The 17,109-nt window shown below is 39.4% G+C and overlaps 5 protein-coding genes across 5 annotated transcripts; 2 read left to right on the forward strand and 3 right to left on the reverse strand.

Annotated features, from left to right (window-relative positions):
- Positions 1 to 233: 233 nt before the first annotated feature.
- HO173_010294 (uncharacterized protein) lies at positions 234 to 2,171 on the reverse strand (the record flags this gene model as incomplete). Its single annotated transcript, XM_037312180.1, has 2 exons — positions 234 to 1,939; positions 1,988 to 2,171. 2 exons carry the CDS (start codon positions 2,169 to 2,171, stop codon positions 234 to 236), a joined length of 1,890 nt encoding a protein of 629 aa, XP_037160974.1.
- A 1,496-nt stretch (positions 2,172 to 3,667) lies between these two features.
- On the reverse strand, positions 3,668 to 4,774 carry HO173_010295 (uncharacterized protein; the record flags this gene model as incomplete). The annotated part of the gene is made up of 7 exons (XM_037312181.1): positions 3,668 to 3,756; positions 3,813 to 3,933; positions 4,008 to 4,133; positions 4,197 to 4,348; positions 4,434 to 4,579; positions 4,649 to 4,689; positions 4,766 to 4,774. The coding sequence occupies 7 exons, from the start codon at positions 4,772 to 4,774 to the stop codon at positions 3,668 to 3,670; spliced, it is 684 nt and encodes a 227-aa protein (XP_037160975.1).
- Positions 4,775 to 6,203: 1,429 nt separating this feature from the next.
- Positions 6,204 to 6,980, reverse strand: HO173_010296 (uncharacterized protein; the record flags this gene model as incomplete). Its single annotated transcript, XM_037312182.1, has 3 exons — positions 6,204 to 6,283; positions 6,336 to 6,683; positions 6,770 to 6,980. 3 exons carry the CDS (start codon positions 6,978 to 6,980, stop codon positions 6,204 to 6,206), a joined length of 639 nt encoding a protein of 212 aa, XP_037160976.1.
- A 2,720-nt stretch (positions 6,981 to 9,700) lies between these two features.
- Positions 9,701 to 10,219, forward strand: HO173_010297 (uncharacterized protein; the record flags this gene model as incomplete). The annotated part of the gene is made up of 1 exon (XM_037312183.1): positions 9,701 to 10,219. The coding sequence occupies one exon, from the start codon at positions 9,701 to 9,703 to the stop codon at positions 10,217 to 10,219; it is 519 nt and encodes a 172-aa protein (XP_037160977.1).
- A 259-nt stretch (positions 10,220 to 10,478) lies between these two features.
- On the forward strand, positions 10,479 to 10,828 carry HO173_010298 (uncharacterized protein; the record flags this gene model as incomplete). Its single annotated transcript, XM_037312184.1, has 2 exons — positions 10,479 to 10,578; positions 10,620 to 10,828. 2 exons carry the CDS (start codon positions 10,479 to 10,481, stop codon positions 10,826 to 10,828), a joined length of 309 nt encoding a protein of 102 aa, XP_037160978.1.
- Positions 10,829 to 17,109: the final 6,281 nt, after the last annotated feature.

The raw sequence follows: 17,109 nt of genomic DNA on the forward strand, positions 1-17,109 counted from the left end.
TCTAAACGGAGAAGGTAGAGGGAGAGATACATGTCACGCGTTATTGATCAAGGAGGACGAGCAAGGAGGACACCATTCGATGCACAGATGCTTTGCGATTATCTACACCTAAGCGCCTTGCTAAAGTTCGAAGCAGTTACAATCAAAACGCAGTCCAGGTATCCTATTGCCTCGACCAATGCCGCTTCATGGGTCAGTATCCACAAGACCTCTCAGACACCCAGCGCAGAAGGTCAATTGACCCTGACCTCCCCCAACGGAGGCCTCTGCCTCCCTATCCCAAATCGTGCATGATCATCAGCCACCTTCCGCTTAAACAATCCCAAGTCCTTCAACAACTCCTCCATCCTCGCCTGCATCTCCACAGCTTCAGTCTCGGCCCTGTCATTGTCATGCGGACTCTCTTCCTCGTGATCTTCCTCTTCCTCTTCCTCGAATTCAGGAGTATTCTCCTTGTCCGCTTCCTGATTCTCAAACGTCTGCTGCTTGAGGTCGTCCTGCACAACGCTCTCTGTCTGTGGAGCTGGAGGGGTAACGGCTATAGGATTTCTCAAGCTCTCCACTGCGAGTTTGAGATGCAACCTCAAGGCCTCATTTTGCTCGACCAGCTGGCGAATTTTGCTTTCCCCTACCAGTCTCTCCTCTTCCATCATGCGTTGCATCCGCTCCACTTTACTCTGATACTCTTCGAGCTTGTCGTCCCTAGCTCCCACACTCTTATCTGCAGCTGAGACTGCTTCTCTGCTTCTGTTCGTTCGCTCACTGGCTGCTTGATTCGCTACAGAGACTTGGACTTGCAATTCACGTATCGTATTCTGCATCTCCAGGATCTGAGCATCTCGCTCCGCTGCTGACACAGAATCTTGATTGACGATGGCACGCGTGCGGATGTGTTTGGCTTGATCCGCATACCGAAGAGTTGACAGAGTCTCATCGTAGTCGGAGGGGGCGATGCAAGCAATCATTGCTGTCTTGCTGTTGCCTCCAAGGCTGTCCTTGAGCAGCCAGGTAAGAATCGAGTCTCTATAAGGCACAACGTCTTTGCTTCGCGTCTTGCCGCCATTGTGCACACGGCCATGGCGAGGATCTGCAAGAGCTGCGATGACACGTCCTAGGGTGGTCAGAGACTTGTTAATATTGCTTCCTTCCCTGAGACGAGCACCAGTGGCTTCTGTCGCCTTCGCCCTCTCGCTTCCTGCCAGGTCAACCAATCGAATACGAGCAAGGCGTTCGGTGGTACTGTCTGTGGATAGGTCGTGATGAATTTGCTTGAGCATGATGGTGAAGACGGCATGAGAGCGGGAAGATGTATCATTCATTTTGGTGGATGCTGTAGTCCGACTGGCGTCGCCGAGACGCATGTAGCGGAGGAGCTCGGTGTAATTCTTGACAGGAAGATCGGTCAAGTCCTTAACGTACGGTCCTTCCGTTGGGGACTCGCGGATCTTGAGATAGTAAGGGTGCTTTTCTGACGATTGGCTGGGAGGGGCCAGGAGATCGCGAACATGCTCATTGTAGACTTCGAAGTAAGAGACGCGTACGGTGTATGAGATATGAGGAGAGACGCTAGATTCAATGCGCTGGAAGAGATCCTCGCAGGTCCGAGGGATGAGTCCTGGTTGGGTTGGAGTCCCCATCATTGTGTATGATTTGCCTGAGCCTGTCTGGCCGTAGGCGAAGATGCAAGTATGGTAGCCTTCGAAGTTGTGGTCCAGGAACTCTTCTCCGAGCGCATTGTAGATGTCCTCTTGATGCGCATAGTGCTCGTCTTCTGGTTCGTGCGACCAAAACGAATTGTCGAAGATAAAATTCTTCTCCTCCACTATCTTCCTGCTTTGGGTGCGCGCATTGGCAGCGTCGGTAGTATTGGGTATGAGTAGCTTGGTTCCTTGGGTATCTGGGTTCATCTCCACGAGACATTCTGCTCCCCGGTCGATCTCTGGACCACTGTCAGCAACAACCTTTTCCTTAGGAGAGAAGAGTCTACCTCGAGGCAAAAAGCCTCTCACTCGGACAACCACCCTTACATTCCCTCCTCCATTGTCTGGTGTTGCTCTGCCCATTGGAACGAGCTCGGATTCTCTTGAGCGCAGGGAAGGTGTTGAAGCTGAGGATTTGAGCTGGCGGACCTCAGAAGCAACACCGGGGAAACCACGAGGATCCAGCGCCATATCTTGCAGCTGACTTAGGATGTCGCTGAAGATTGAAAGGTAGCGCAATCGCTGCAGTGCGTACATTCAAAGCTCGGTCCGTCATTCAGTAAACACAGGGATGATCTGCGGCAGGGATAGTGTCGCTACGCGAACCGCGACCATCGAAGACGTATTCGAATTTTCTTCTCTTTTCACTGTTGACACTTTTCAGTGATCTCGTCGCAGTGGGATGACTGTTTCGCAGCGGCTGTTAAGTCGATCTTCACTGTTTCCAGAGCAAGAAGATTTCTCTAGCCCATTTGTGGAGTGAGAGGCTGCGAGGCGGGAAGTTGGAAAGGCTCAAACGTCAACAAACAGCCGCAGCGGCGCAGGGTGCTTCCCTGCATCCCCTCAGGAGTATTTACTCCAACCATCTACCGAACGAATTGGTAACTCAATAATAAGAATGCCTTTTTTTCTATTTGTTTGCTTCACTGTAAAAAATGTCTTATTCGGCCGAGGAGATACCTCCGCTCCCCTTATTCTAGTTGCTGGGGTCGCTCTTTGAAACTCTAGTACTTTTTTCAGGAACGTCTATAGCAACGTCTACAGCATTGAAACACTGCAAGAAGCCGAGGAGTCGTGTATGTGTATGTATCTCTCTAGGCAGTCATTATTGCCGCAACAGAGTGATCTTGTATGCAGACGCGCTGCCACTTGCGACTCGACCAGTGATCTTCCAAATCTTAGCATACGGGTACAATATCGTGTCAGCGTTCTGGACGGATAGGATACAGGACAGACATTAAGTCCCCGCCTTTCCGCAAATTGTACTCATTTAGCCTACAATAATAGTGACATGCATCAGATGGGAGCAGGTAGCAGGTATCTTCTATTGCGATACATCGGTATGGAGAGTTGGATCGAATACAGCAAATGCGTGATAGCTGTGATGGGCAGGGGTTCCCCAGGGCGATGGCTCGGGTACGTAGACATTGAGGGCGTAGAGGTAGCAGATATTGTGGGTTTCTTGGAAAAGGGAGAGCAAGGGAGAATTGGGCGTCAAGCAAGAATAAGTGGATTATGTGAGACCTCTGTCACACGGAGTTTCGATTTTCTTGCACGTCGGACCAAAGCATAGAAATCGATAGGGCATTCACCGGATGAGCAAAGTGGTCGGGTCCTAAAGACCGTTACGGTTCTTGTTTTATCTCAGACCAGAGCTCCTATTGAAAAGACAATGAGCTCGAATTGCAACACACGTATTTCGTTTGTTCAAGCTTTTGGTACATGATGGGATGTGCTTGTCATGCCTGAAATGCGCCCGCAGAAGATCAGCCATTTCCTAAGCTCCTCTCGCTTAATCGTTGGATCGTAGCCTATGGATGATAGCCCTCCTCATTTGATACATGATTGCTGAATGCAAACTCCCAATGCCATTTCGAAGATGGCTGGGATAGAGTGAATGATGTAGTAGAGGCTCGAACGCCTCAACCTATTCCAGATGTCGATGATACACTCGAACGTTCTCTTCGCTACCGAACGATCTTCTCATTCGTGAAGTCCCAGAGCTGGCGTATTAGGCTATCTGGAAGGGTGTAGAGATCCACTTGGAACTCGCCCTCTGCGGAAGCTCGTTAGTCCTGACATATCAACAAGGTATCTAGATGAAACGCTTACGCTCAACATCATTTTTGGTCCAGGTATCTGCAGTCTTGTTGTCGTGGATCATCTGCACCACCAGCAGCAGGTCGTCTTCAGTCATCTTTTGCATGTTCTCGGCCAATTTCTCCATGTCAATCTGCACCCAGAATTCTCGGTCAGCGTTGACCTTCACAGGGACCTACACATTGTGAAGGATTTGTTTGGACTAACCCCTTTATCGGGCCTCTTTTTCTTCTTTGCTGACTCGTCGCGTGCCTTGACTCCGTTTGCATCACCTGGAACAGGTCCCGACTCTTTCAGGATAGCGAGAAGGGCGGGCTTTGGGTTCTTGAAAACCTGCACAAGTCCTATTGTGTCAGCTTTGTGTTAAGAGTGAGAGTTGATAGCGTAAGGACCTACGATGGGATGCTTCGTCTCGTAATGCTCGCTCTGAAAATTCAGATCGTGCGCGACGGTGATCTCAGCTCCCTTGTCCTTTGGAGTTAAAACAAGTAGCATGTCAAACTCTCCCCATCCTTCTTCCTGGATACGAAATGGAGGCATCTTGAAGGCTATGCGGAGAACCCGAGTCAGCTCAGGCATTTTACTGAAGAGAGATAAAATGCGCCAGCTTGAGATATTTTCTCATGTACTTACTCTGGGTTGCCCGTTGTCCGAATGTTTCGTGAAGTTTGTAGACGACCTTCTCAAAGCAGTCCGCCGGGATATCCTCGCCATGGGGGCCGAGGAGGTGCAACTCAATGTTCCATTTGCGCAATGGCATCTCCAGAGTCGCATCGCCACTGCAAGTACGAAGCCGATGAGTTAGCCAATGAGGAGGAAGTGAGAGCAATTGTTGCTGGCCGTCTTACGTGACTTTCTGCTCCGTGATAATCTTGAGGGTCCGCTTGACCTGTGTTACCCCACTATTAGTCCTGGTCGGGCCATATAAGCGCTAAAGATGGAGTAAGAAAGCGGTGACATCTTACTTCAGGCATAATGGCAGCACCCACTGGGGTCTGGACGGAGAGATGTGGGACTGTCGAGATCTAAAATGTTGAAAGAAATCAGATGTGCAGCTCGTAACTACAACAAACGGCGACGATTGAAGCTAATGAACCCCACCGGCTCGTCCCGCGGCGCGTTTCGCGTTTACCCTCGCTTATCGTCAGGGCTAAATAAGGGTCAAGTCAAATGCAAAGATCACTGCTTTATTCCGAATACCCATTGAACTAAAGGCTGTCACTTCCACGAATCTCATCAGAAGTCACCACCAATTTTACGAGTGGCAGATCACCACGTTGTTTGTGCATTGTCAAAATAGCCCTTATGTCAATAGCAGGACGCTAGTAGTGCTACTCAATCGCGAAAAATATAGATTCTTTGAAGTGTCGGCTCACTCTTACCCCAAGATTATGATTCCAAAGCGCTCAGACCACGAGCTTATCCCTCATGCCTCGATGTCCTAAAAACGAGGTCTCCAGCATCTTATCTCTTTGAAAGTTGCTAATACGATCAATACCCATTTCAGAAACAAGCATATTTGGCGTCATTAAGCCCTTCCTCAACTATCCTGATCACTCGGTCGATATGGTCCATCTTTGCCGTTGACACCTGGGTAAATTTCTCCATTTTATTACAGCAATCTGTCCAGTAGCAGACATTGTTCGTCTCGCCATGATTGGCCACTCTTCCAACGCTCACGGCGGTGATCTAATAGACTGCTTCCGCTTCCTCTTCATCTTCATCAAGGTAAACAGTGCAGATGCCGGACCCAAAACGGACGGGGGATTAGGGCCCACAGTCTTTCGAGTGTGGCGAGGTTGGGGGGGTGGCAAACGGTGATATGGGCGACATCTTGGAAAAGTCCGGTATGATGCGGTACATAGTCTCCTGTCTCGGTCAAGGCGGGTTGAAAGCAGGAACGGAATGCTCAAGGAGGGTTGCCTTGTCGATAGCGAAATTCACTGTGCCTTTTTTGCACTCATCACGCCAGGCTTTCTTTCTGTAGGGCACGGTAAAAGCCAGGGGACAAGCTTGAGCGCGTAAGTCGTTTGAAGAAAAAAGATCCCGTAAGACGCAAGAACGGGAATTTCATCATTCATCACTAGGGCGGCTCTTCCGGACCAATACAGACCCAGTTCAAAATGCAAAAGCTCACAGGTGCAGAGTTGTTTGAGTAAACGCAACAGGTCTTGTGGGAGTGGGAATGTGGCTAGGAAAGCTCCGAAGAAGCATAGCGACTCGATGCCGAGATAGAGTCGCTGACAACACCTATGTCCCAAAGGCCAGTCCAGAGGCTTGTATTTGGCCGGATGGTATGTTACGATCCAGAAAAATCATTATCGTAGTAACCATGGCGGTCATCAATCCTATTTGGCGCCTGCAGAGCTTGTCGCCCGTCACCAGAAATGCTCAAGTGCTGCTTCAATCCCTTCTGTCAACCGCTTTTCCTCTCATGACCTTCCTTCTCTGTGCAATCATATGCGTGAAAAGGATATAACTCCCTGAACATTAATTAGCCAATTCCTCTCCCTTCTCCCATGCGAAAATAATTACCTGGGACGTAGACCCCTAACAGCCCCCAAAACACCAATTGCAAAGGCCTCTCCGCAACCATGCTTGCCTTCCAAATGAGTATGCACTCGCTAGAAATCCCAATTGGATACAACACATAGAAAGTGTTATATCTTGACCACGTTACGAATCCGGGTACGCCGCGTCCCTGCAGGTTCCAGACAAAGTAGCTGTAGCGTATGACCTCTGTGACGGACCAGGCGAGCAGCATGAAGCTGTAGAAGGGGGAGGATGCCGTGGGGGAGGGGTAGCGGTTGACGACGGCCCAGATAAGGAGGAGGCGAGAGGAGACTTGCAATATGGTTGTGAGGAGGGGGGAGCGGACGAGGCCTGGCGTGCGATTTCAGTCAGCTTTGACTCTAGAGAACAGCGGAGGATAGAAAGCAAGAAAGGCGGAGAACCTCAAGTGATCATACCTAAGGCCGAATGCAAAACCTCAAGCAACGCAAGGGTCTGCGTCCATTTTGTGAATTCGCCTACGCCACCATGTACATTCCCAAAGCCTACGAGGGGTACCAGAAATATGACACGACCAAGCACAGCTGTCCAGAGTACAGCGCAGACAAGGTTATAGCCGACTAAATACCGGGTTTGGAGTTGACGATTGGGGGTTGAACGGGTGTCCATTGTTCGACAACTGGGATGTCAATTGTCAAACAGCGAAGGCACAGAGAGAAAGCTCGGATACAAGTTAAGGATAAGGGCTGACGGCGGGTAGGCGGAAGGCCTGTGTCTCGACCAGCTCTCTCTGCTGGAACTTGGCAGAAACTGAGATTTTTTCCTCACCGAGAATTCCCCAAACGGGAGTTGCACCTAGCCTGATTGGGTAGGGACGGGCTGCATTGCATGATGCATGATGAGCGCAGTAGCGAAGAAAGTATTTTAATTAGGCTTTCAAAAAAAAAAAAAAAAATAAAAAAAAAAAAAAATTAAAAAATAAAAAAAAAAAAAAAAAAAAAAAAAAAAAAAAAAAAAAAAAAAAAAAAAAAAAAAAAAAAAAAAAAAAAAAAAAAAAAAAAAAAAAAAAAAAAAAAAAAAAAAAAAAAAAAAAAAAAAAAAAAAAAAAAAAAAAAAAAAAAAAAAAAAAAAAAAAAAAAAAAAAAAAAAAAAAAAAAAAAAAAAAAAAAAAAAAAAAAAAAAAAAAAAAAAAAAAAAAAAAAAAAAAAAAAAAAAAAAAAAAAAAAAAAAAAAAAAAAAAAAAAAAAAAAAAAAAAAAAAAAAAAAAAAAAAAAAAAAAAAAAAAAAAAAAAAAAAAAAAAAAAAAAAAAAAAAAAAAAAAAAAATCCTACTCTATTTTAGTAAAAATCTTATTTAGCTCTAAATTTATATCTTATTTTAACGACTATCTAGATATATTAGATAGTATATATATCGCTATTTATATATCTATAGTAGAGTATATATTATAGCGAAATAGAAAGAGTACTCTTATTTAAAACGTTTTAGCCGTATATAATTTTAATATACTATTTTACTATATATTATTTAACTAAAAAGGCTCTATATATAACGCTCTAGTATTAAGAGATACTACTTCTAATTATAGCTTTTCTATCTTAGCGGATAAGTATTATCTCGTTAACGCTAGATATTCTAATTATAATTAGCTATTAATTCTCTATATAAGTATATAATATTATCTAAAGAAATAATAATGAACTAAAATAAAGCTCGAGAATATAAAGAAACTATTTAATCTACGTTACTCTCAGCTACGAAATATTATTAAAAGAATATTTAATATACTTAAACGATGATTTAAATCTATTAAGAATTCTATAGAGTTTAATATTTCTATTTAGATAATAAATTAATATATCTTAACTATAATATATAACTTTATTATACTATATCGTTCTCTTAATAATATTAATTTAAATATATAACTAGCTAGCGAGTTAAATAGTAACTCTATTAATAATTTAAATTTATTAAAGAATAAATACTCTATAACTATTAAAATAAATAAGAAAAGAGATAAAATCGCCGAAGTAATATAAAAGAATTATTAAGAGTATATTTCTTAAAGAATAATTACGGAGATACGTATATAAGAAGTCTTATTAATAAAAGAGACTTCGATATATAAGATCTAAATATAGTAGTATTTAGCTAATTTACTTCGATATACTTAATATATTCTTTCATCTACTTACGCGCCTCTATTATTTATCTCTATAATTAATCTTTTCTAATATTATTAGATATTATAATATATATAAAAGTTTTATTATAATTTAAAAATACGTTTATAACTTCTATATAATTATTATAATTAATAGAATTAAAGTCTTTACTTAATAGAGCTATAGCTTTCTTAATAATAGCTTATAACGTTTCTTTAATTCGCTATATTTCCTTCTATTATCTTTATAATATATCTTTTTCTCGCTATTTTATAAATCTTTATAATAAACCTTCTACTTCTTTAATAGTAGAGTTTATAAATTATTCGCTCGTCTTCTTAAGACGCTTAATTAATAATATATATATTATTATTATAAAGCTCGTATATCTCTTCTTCGCTACGGTTTATAATATATCGATATCGAATATAATATTTATATCGATAGCTTATAAAGTATTTTTCTAAGTATTTTTCTAAATATTAATATATAGAGATAGAGAAATCGTTTTAAGAGTAAAATTAATAAAAAGATTAAGAGATATTATATAGCTTTCTATTACTATTCGTCTAATAGAATAAGTATTAAACTCTTTAATATATAAGAGAGGAGTTTAACGAAGCTCTTTTATAAGCTTATTCTTTTATAAGATATTAGCGAAGAATTATTAATAAGATAGTCTTCTTATATCTTAATTTAGACTTCTTATTAATCGTTATCGATTATATAAAATATAATTCTCTTATTAAAGTTCTAGTTATTTAATTTATAGCGAAGATAATAATAGAGAGTTTATTTAGTCTTATATCAGTATATCAGTATATATAAAAGAATAAGGTAGGGCTGAACTAGAAAACCTTGAATTTGTATGTGCAGCCAATCATCAATTCGTCAGGTCTACGCTTTTTGGTTAGACACCGCGGGTAAATAAATTAGCGTCCGCAACCATCAAAAATCTATGTGCAGAAGTCTTCCCCTCTGAAATAACCAGCTCCCTACGGATGCTATTACTTCATAATTTCGTAAATTGTAGAGCTCAGTTTGCGCTTTCTAACGCTGTAAAAATTATGAAGTTTGGCCTACTATTGGTGGGTTAAACTGACATTCAAATATCGTAGTCACACCAAATGCGTCCGCGACGGGATCGGATAATAATCCTTCCACCTGTTTGTGTAACTATTATTCTTCCACCACTCTACCAATTCTACCAATTCCATCAATATGAACACAATCGTCTTCGGTAGCCCTCGCCTAAAGGTTACTCAACGTCTCAGGCACGTACACCCCTTTTGCCCGCCTCTTAGAGCCCCTACTGACGCCCCCAGGCCACCCCTCCGCGAATCCGCTACTGCTGGCAATCGATCCCGCAAGCGAGCCCAACAGCTACCTACTACTGCTCATAAACGCGTTGGAAGGCCCTCAAAAAGAGCCCGAACGGATACGTCCTCCCCTACAGATTCCTCCCAAGCCAGCGGTGGTGCACCCAGCGATGCTACCTCCCAAGACGCGTCTTCCTCTCATAAACGCGTTGGAAAGCCCTCAAAAAGAGCCCCCACTCAGCTAGCCACTCAGTCTAATACTCTACAAGAGGAGGAGCAAGAGGAGGAACTACAACAGGCAAATGCGGAGAACACTGCGGAGAAACCAAGCGGCAACAAGGCCACCATCGTCAAGAACACGGCTCAGCTCTCCAAGATCCCACATTATATCAGTCATCCACTCAGTCAGCCACTCAGCTAGCCACTCAGTCTAATACTCTATAAGAGGAGGAGTAAGAGGAGGAACTATAACAGGCAAATGCGGAGAACACTGCGGAGAAACCAAGCGGCAACAAGGCCACCATCGTCAAGAACACGGCTCAGCTCTCCAAGATCTCACGTCATATCAGTCATCCACTCAGTCAGCTACTCAGCTAGCCACTCAATCTAATACTCTATGAGAGGAGGAGTAAGAGGAGGAACTATAATAGGTAACTGCGGAGAACACTGCGGAGAACACTATGGAGAATACTGCGGAGAAACCAAGCGACAACAAGGCCACCATCGTCAAGAACACGGCTCAGCTCTCCAAGATCCCACGTCATATCAGTTATCCACTCAGTCAGCCACTCAGCTAGCCACTCAGTCTGATACTCTACAAGAGGAGGAGCAAGAGGAGGAACTACAACAGGCAAATGCGGAGAACACTGCGGAGAAATCAAGCGGCAACAAGGCCACCATCGTCAAGAACACGGCTCAGCTCTCCAAGATCCCACGTCATATGCTCTCCACGGTTCCACATCAAATCATCACTCAGCAAGCGGAGAACACCACTGCAACTTGGCCTGTCATCCCCACTGCATTGATATAGTACATCACTGCGGCCTCTGCAGGAGGAACATCGGACGATGCATATTTGGACGAATTGAAACCGTCCGATGTCTACAGCTATTTCATTATTCGAAAGATTTCACTGCGGCAGGAGATATTGTGGGATTCACACCACTAACTGGCACGTTATCTCCATTTCTTTCCGGTATTTCGATACTTCTTGCCATAAGAACATAGCCTTTCTCTGTTTTTTGTGGGCAATTATTACGGATCAATTCTCTACACTCGATATACCTTCCTAATTAGGCCTTAGCGCACCTCTCTCCGCACATATGTGCCTGTATACCACATAGATTGAATCAATTTTGTAGTGGTGGAAGTAGGTCAAAAACGCACAGCAAGCGATTAGAGTTCGATTTGACTTAGGGCTAGGGCTAAAATTCGATTTGACTTAGAAAAATCCAACTCCATGAATTTAATTCATGGGCCTTTACTTGTATAAAAGAATAAGGTAGGGCTGAACTAGAAAACCTTGAATTTGTATGTGCAGCCAATCATCAATTCAGGGTCACTACGCTCTTTAGTTAGACCGGCTGAGTCAGCCCGCTAGCCCTCCCGAGCTCCCTCATCAAAAATTTGTGTGTAGAAGTTTTACACTCTGAAATAACCAGCTCCCTACGGATGCTATTTCTTCATAATTTCGTAAATTATAGAGCTCAGTTTGCGCTTTCTAACGCTGTAAAAATAATGAAGTTTGGCCTACTATTGGTGGATGAAATAAACATTCAAATATGGTAGTTATGGTAGCCACACCAGACGCGTCCGGGATCGGATAATAGGGAGCTTTTAAACCTCAGCCCACCCCCACGGTAATATTACCGGAGAACGATTAGGCCGACCCGCCGGATTAGTAAGGCCCTCCCATAGTAATTTGGCAGCCCTCCTTACCTGTTGCACTCTTCTTCTCCATACCTCGCTGTCGCCTATTAATTTTTTTGAAGCTATCTATAACTCCGCCCCGCCCACTATGACCTCTTAAGAACGCGTCGTTCGCCAGCCCCCGTAATACGGGGGCTTCGAGGATACTTAGGAGGAGCTGGATTGGTACGGCAGTAACCCTGAAGGTATTAATCGGGATCGTCCTCTACCAGAGGTTCTCTCGGAAGACGATATGGCTTTGCCGTAGGAGAAGGATGAGAGTGACCTCAGTGATGCTGAGTGGAGTCGCGGCACGTACTCTGACGCGTCTAGATCGCCGTCGCCACCATTCAACACCCTCCCTATCTTCTACCACCCCTCTATTAAGCGAAAAATCTCTGTCAGTCTTAATAAGCAGAAAGAGCCGCGAAACGGGACCAAACGCAGCAAACTCGCGCCTATGATACCCTCGGAGGTCGCGTCAACAATGCTGAAGTTGCCCGTGGACACTCCGAGTACGATGGATTGGGGACGATGTAAGGGAGCGTATTTCCGCCCAGTGGGTGGAGGAGCTCGCCGGCGATGAACATAACATAGCCCGGCTAGAGGCGCCAGCGAGGCGGAGTGGGAAGGATTAGACTAGACTATATAGGCAACACCACCGATAAAGTCCTCTTCCCCGTGGAAATCCCCAGCTCCGGTGGCGGCGAGTCTCCTTTCCGCCCTGTATGCCTCGGGAAGGCGGAGAGCCTCTATTATACGAATAGCCTCATCGGTAACTGTTGGAACGACTCAACACTCGCTACCACTAGTACTCATTCGGTCTAGTCATGGGTATATAAAGGCATTCTCTATACATAGATATCCTTCTTCCTTAGACATTATTAAGACTATTATATTTAGTAATAGATCTTATTATAGCAGTAACTATATATCTAGGTATTTATTAACACTAATTAGTATACTTTAATACTAATATACAGATTAGCAAGGCTATACTCTTAAAGAAAGTCTATCTCGATATCGCCGCGGTACTTTACACGGTTCTATATTACTTAATCGATTTCGCTTATTATAACGATTCGATTAAATAGAACTATAATTTCTATAATTCCTACGACTTCTACTCAGCAGAGAAAATATCTAGAAAATATTTAAAAAATACTAAATATTATTAAGCTTTACACTATATTAATATATAATATATATTAAAATAGATATTAAAATGGCTATTAACTCTCTATCTATAATTATAAGTAAGCTAGAGAAACTATAAGAAGCTAAGCCATTAGACATTAAGGAGAAACTCGAAAAATTCGTTCGTTAAAGGGTATAATAATATAAAATATATAAATTTAATATACTCTCTAACGTCTTTATTAACGACTTTACTCTATACGTTAAAGAGAACTTCGAGGTTCTTAGTAAGAACGTTATTATTAGTTTACGAGATTATCTATGGGTTAATAGAGCCTATATTAAGAAAGAAAGAGAACTCTCGATGGCTAAAGAATTAGCAGACATAATTAAGGAAGAGATCCCATGGCCATTAAACGACGAAGATCGTCTCCTATTAAAACCATCTTATTACTACTCTTAGTAATCGTTTTAATTAATATAGAAATAATAGCCTTATCGATTAAAGAATACTATTTCTCTTCCCCCGCAACCGTCTTATTAATCGAAGAATTCTACTTTAATTCTCTCTCTAATACCAGCTTACGACTTAAATTATCGAGTCTTATATCTACTACTCTCGCCTTATTAAGTTATTTAAAACTTCGATATCGAATAAAACTATAGTTATAGTAAGAAACTTATTATTCTAGTTAAATTATACACTATCGAGAAGAAGTATAATAGAAGTTCTATCGAGAGTCTTAGCTATAAATTCATGATTTTTATAAATCTTTATAAGAGAGCCGAGATTCCTTAATAGATCCTTCAAATAGCATTTTCAACTATACTAAAATCTATGATACTAAAGTATTACTACTCTAGTTATTAAGGAATTAGCCTTATTATTTAATAACTCTTCGATTAATTTTAGAGCCATTTCGAGAAAGAAGAATATTATTATCTTATACTTTATAAGTAAAATAGTATTAGTCTAAGAGGCTTACTTCGAGCTAATCTCGAAAAGAATAAGGGGACTATCTTTAATAAGATGATTTAATAACTCCGCTAAATCTAAAGAGGGCTAGACTACGAATTTCAGTTAGATATAGCACTTCGAAATAAGATAGTCACCTCTTATAGTAATATCTCTACGTATAGTATTATAATCCTATAATAGATAACTATAATTACGGGGCTAATTAATAATATCTATATTATAATCGAGAATTACGAAGAAGCTATAAAGACTGAGAGATTCGAGCTATTTAGGCCTATAATATACTTTACTAATCGGAAGTATTATATTAATCGACCTTTAAATTAGCCTTTAAATTAAGGTAATTATAGTAGATCGTCTTCGAAAATAAACGGCTTTTAGAAGTGTTATATCTGTAAAAAGACACGCTATTAATTAATTAAGTATATTAATAAGAAACGCTAGAAGTCTCGAAATAAGTTCGCTAAGCGGTTTATCGGCTCGATTAATAAGCGATATAACTTCTATATTTAAGAGTTTAAAGGTTAAAAAGATAAGACCGAGGATTTCGAGGCCTTAACTCTCGACGTTTAAGAAATCGACTTAAAAGAAGCTGAAAACTTTATTACAACTACTTTTATAGTTACATCGAACTAAGTCTAAGTACGTTACTTAGAGCTTTTCAGCTATTTTATATATTATAATATTATTAAGTCTAGTAGCTTTCTCAGTATTAGTCGATATATCTTAAAGTAGTTTTATAGTATTATACTAGATATCGAAGTTATATATATATCTACTATTAAATATAATTAAGTAAAAGTCTATATAAGGGAATTTAATATATAATTGAATATTACTATTAATAGTATTATCGTCTAATTTAAAATTAAAATAATAGTATTAATTAGAAAACTTATAGTAAATTCGTTTATTAGTTAAGTCGATTTCCACGTGATATAAACTAACACCTTATTTCTACTATATATTCAAGATATGAATAGGCTAGAGATCTATCTAAATAATTTTAAGAATTAAGTTATTTTAAGGAATAGATCTATGGTTTTAATTGTTCGCTTTTACGAACATCTATTCTTAATATAAAGTCTTATATTAGTTAATTATCTAATCAATATCGAGTTATATTAATTATATCGTTAATTCGATTATCTCTTAGTTAATAGACTTATTTATATCTTAGAGAAAGTCGAGTATAATAACTTCGAATATCGTTATATACTTAAATAAATTATCGAGTTCTATATACTCTATCAGAAATACTCTTAATTCTTAGATCGTTTCAAATTCTTACTTAAGGATAAAAATAATATCTATTTTAATTATATAATTATTATTAATATTCTTTATATTAATAATAGCCTAGTTCTATAAGTTATTAATAAGAAAACTTTATTTTAGACCGCCCGATAGCTAATAAATATAATTATCTTTTATATATAGAATATACTTAGATTATATTAAATAGATATCTATATCAAATCTTTAGACGTTATTATCCACGACGCTGAAATTAACTTTAACAGTACCGAGTTTAGATAAAACGCTAGAACTCTAAGTATTTAAATAAAATGCGTATTAGTTAAGATCGCTAATTCTATCGACTTAATAAAATAATATTATACTTTATTAAGACGAGCTTATTTAATAATTACTACGGAATTAAAGAACTAAGATATTAAAAAGGAGATTTATCTATAAATGGCTATTAAGACTATTAACGATATAGCCGAATATAATAGCCTCGTTCCCATATTACTAGTTTTTAAAATCTTTCCCTATATCATAAACGACGATATATTTACTTTATCTACTATCGAGAGAGTAAAAGCTATTAATATAGTAATAATCGAAGTTATAAAACTTTACGCTAAGAGATAGATTAATAACGTCTTATATTAGCGAAACGGCTCTTAGACGATAAGAATATATAATACTTTAATTAGTTCCCCGGTATTGGTCTAGAGAACGCATTAAAAGAAGTAAACCGGATTATATAAATTGCTAATCACTTCTCGAGAGATATACACCGTCGAATTATCAAATAGTTCTACTAATTTTCAAGTTACTATCGTTAAGCCATATTTAAAAGAAATAGATACTTTAATTAAATCTCCCGAGTCCCTCGAATAAGAATCTTCATAGTTAGACGATACTTAATATAAAAATAACGATAATAAAGATTATTAAGACTCTTCTTAGGACGCTTCACTACGTTATAACCCTCCTTAACAACGATATATTCTCGCCCGTTTTCGAAACTCTACTAATATTACGATCTATATATCTAAGTTCATACTATAGCCATTTTCACCGAACTTCTAGATATTTCGATAAAAAGAACTTAGTAAATTACTTGAAAAGGGTGTATTTAAGATTATAAAGACCGAAGATATTCTCATAGAAGCACGAATATTTAATAGTCGTTTTATAGACTAAATTAAGAATAAGAATATTAAGAAAGCCTTCGAGAAGTCGCGATTAGTAGTATAAGTATTTAATAACTCGAAGAAGCATGGGATTCTCACTTAGGCTTCTACCATTTAACGGACTAGTCAACGACTTATTATCGCTCTATTATTAGCTATTCTATAGCTATCTCTATATCTACGCGATATTATTTAGATATATATATAATCTTAATTCGAATTAATTAGAGATATCTTTATTTTTATCTTAGCTGAAATAGGATTATTATCGAGAATAATACTTCGTATTATTCTCTCTCTCTATGAAATTACTAAGTTCGATATCTATTAGTTTTAGATATATTATAAATATTATATAAAGAAGTTAAAAATAACCCCGTCTATATTCGATACTTATCTATTATTTAATAACGATATAATAGTAATTATTAGCTTATAAATCGATAACTCTCTTATCGCCGATACTATCGAGTTTATAAATATAAAATTACGAGAACTATATACCGCTGAACTACTCGCTAAGTTATTCGAGAGACTTACTTCGAAATAACCTCTCGAATTTAATAAATTCGTTATTACTCTCGAGGATAATATAAGAATTAGTTAATTTAGATAAGCGAAGAAGATTTAATTACTTATAATATCGTTTACGAAAGAATAGTATATCGCCTAACGAGTATAAGGAGTATATATCGCTACTATATTACAGTTATAAGCGATATTCGCTCTATTATATATCGCTTAGATTATAGAGCTTATATATAAGAATACTTAGTATCTAAATCGCTATTTTTTATAGTAAATAAAAGAAAGAGGCTTTATATTCGTTAAGTTAGATATAACGTCTCTAAGAATTATAGT

This window comes from Letharia columbiana, assembly GCF_014066305.1.
Source record: "Letharia columbiana isolate WasteWater2 chromosome Unknown Sc0000047_s0, whole genome shotgun sequence".
Lineage (NCBI taxonomy): Eukaryota > Fungi > Ascomycota > Lecanoromycetes > Lecanorales > Parmeliaceae > Letharia > Letharia columbiana.